General features: G+C 36.4%; 1 protein-coding gene across 1 annotated transcript in view; it reads right to left on the bottom strand.

Annotated features, from left to right (window-relative positions):
- Positions 1 to 1,464: 1,464 nt before the first annotated feature.
- LOC137640612 (uncharacterized) overlaps positions 1,465 to 2,182 on the bottom strand; it is a 13,164-nt gene continuing 12,446 nt past the window's right edge. The window contains exon 6 of the mRNA XM_068373118.1: positions 1,465 to 2,146. Within this exon, the coding sequence (XP_068229219.1) occupies positions 1,865 to 2,146 (282 nt within the window). The 3' untranslated portion in view covers positions 1,465 to 1,864. The remainder of the gene's footprint in view (positions 2,147 to 2,182) is intronic.

The raw sequence follows: 2,182 nt of genomic DNA, 5'->3' as shown, positions 1-2,182 counted from the left end.
TCTCAAGAAGTTGAGATGAGTGGGTCGTTTCTTAGGAAAATCTTAAAAATTCTTGAGTAATAGATTGCAAAGAAATGCTGTTGATGGGCCCCATAATGAAGATAGGAATGTGATATCCGGTATTCCGCAGGGTAGTGTTCTTTCCCACTACTTTTCATACTATACACACATGACACGTAGTTTGGTCTAGAAAACAAGTTTTTTTTCATATTCATTGATGCTACTCCCTTTGCATCAATTCCATCTCCTGAATATAGATTTGAGGTTGCTGAATCCCTTAATAGAGATCTAGCTAAAATTCGTGCTTGGCGCAAATCATGGGGCATGAAATTAAATCTTAACAAAACTCAAAGTATGATTGTAAGTAGGTCAAGAACAGTGGCTCCTCAACATCTGGATTTCAGCATTGATAATGTTTCTTTAGCTCTGTATGACTTAAAATTTTTGGTGTGATTCTCGATAGCAAATTTACTTTTGAGAAACACATTAGGTCTGTCTTCTTCAATTACACAAAAATTGGCTTATTGAGAAAGTCTTTTAAGATTTTCGGTGATCAATATATTCTGAAGAAGTGTTTAATTATTTCATTCTACTTTGTATTGAGTATTGTTCTCCTGTCTGGTCTTCAGCTGCTGATTCTAATCTTATTTTTGGGGGGATGGGAACTTACGGCCTATTAAATTGCTTCTTCCTGATCTAGATCATACTGGCACCGTCGTTTAATTAGATTGATATAATATTTTTTATGATTCTGACCATCCTTTACATTCAGATTTTCCAAGACAGTGCCAGCCTGTTCGTAATACTAATTACGCAGTAATTCTAATAGTCAGGCCTTCTCCATCATGAGGCCTAATGCTACACAGTATTCTAGAAGTCTTATTTAGGCTATTCAAAGTCTCCTTGTTGATGCTGGAGAATTACCTTTAGACCTTTACCGAATGTCTTCTATCGTTCGGTATTTGTTTAGGTAGCAAAGACTCCTTAATTCTTTAGCCATTCAGAATGCAAGCCTTGTAAGGCATTATAGATATTTTGAGTTGCACCCAAAATCTCCTCAACCTTATGGCTATCGGGTGAAACAATTATTAAACAATCTTGATATAATTAGAAGTGGGGTGCTTCAATTTAAGATATCATCAACCCCTGCGTGGAAATTACCAGAGGTATCTTTTTATAATTATTTTATTGGGATTAAAGAGAACATTACTGAATTAGAAGCTAGGTCTCTTTTTATGGAAAAAATTGAAGAACATAGGGAATCGATGCTGGTGTTGGATTTGGAGTATATAGTAGTTCTTTTAACTGTAGAGGTGCACTTCCTCCAATATCTTCCATATTTACTGCCGAGCTATTTGGCATACTAACCGCTATTGAGAAAATAGCGCTAAAAGAGGAATCAATGTGCAAAAATCCTAAACTATGGAAAGATCAATACAAAGTTAAGTGCTGGTAATGTTTTTAATCAAGACCCGCAGTATGACCCACAATACTGTAACTTGAGATACTCAAACATCTGGGAGAGAACACATGGTAATGTGATATAGCGATAGGAGAATTGCCATGATGAATTGAAAGAGTTGAGTTATATTCTGTGACTTTTTCTGAACTTATCTGTAGTTATATACAACATCGATAGTAGATTGCTAATTCAGAAACCTCACCAACACATAATGATTGCATGTAAGATATTTAGTAACTTAGCCAGGCTGTCCTGGTTTTAAGTACTCACGGATCATCTATCTTCCTTTTACATGGTATGAATTGCCTACATATATAGACCTCAGGCAAGGATAACAACTTACGATGTGCATGAAACATAATAATGACCTAACACTGAAATGTTTATCACCTAGCTATATATCTATAAGCTTTTGTTTTCAAAAGAACAAATATCGTTTAGATACATGTCTAGAAACCTATCTAGTGCCATGATCCCCAAATGCATTTCATTGGAGCATTTCTTTTTATTTTTACGAGGTAGCCGCGAGCCATTCCTCGAGCACTCCTTTTCGTATAGATCCGACAGAGGGATGGTGCTATTCCAAACGACGAAGGAAGGGCTTCTTGGTACTAGCAAGTCGCTGGCAATCTTGTTGTAATAATCGAGAAGGAGCATGTCATCGAAGACGTATCTAGAATATCTCTGCAGGGCATGGAAGCGAAAGGGACAATTATACAC

Source organism: Palaemon carinicauda, chromosome 5 (assembly GCF_036898095.1).
Source record: "Palaemon carinicauda isolate YSFRI2023 chromosome 5, ASM3689809v2, whole genome shotgun sequence".
NCBI classification, from domain to species: Eukaryota; Metazoa; Arthropoda; class Malacostraca; order Decapoda; family Palaemonidae; genus Palaemon; species Palaemon carinicauda.
Note: the sequence above shows the minus strand (reverse complement) of the source record. Positions and strands in the feature narration are given on the sequence as shown.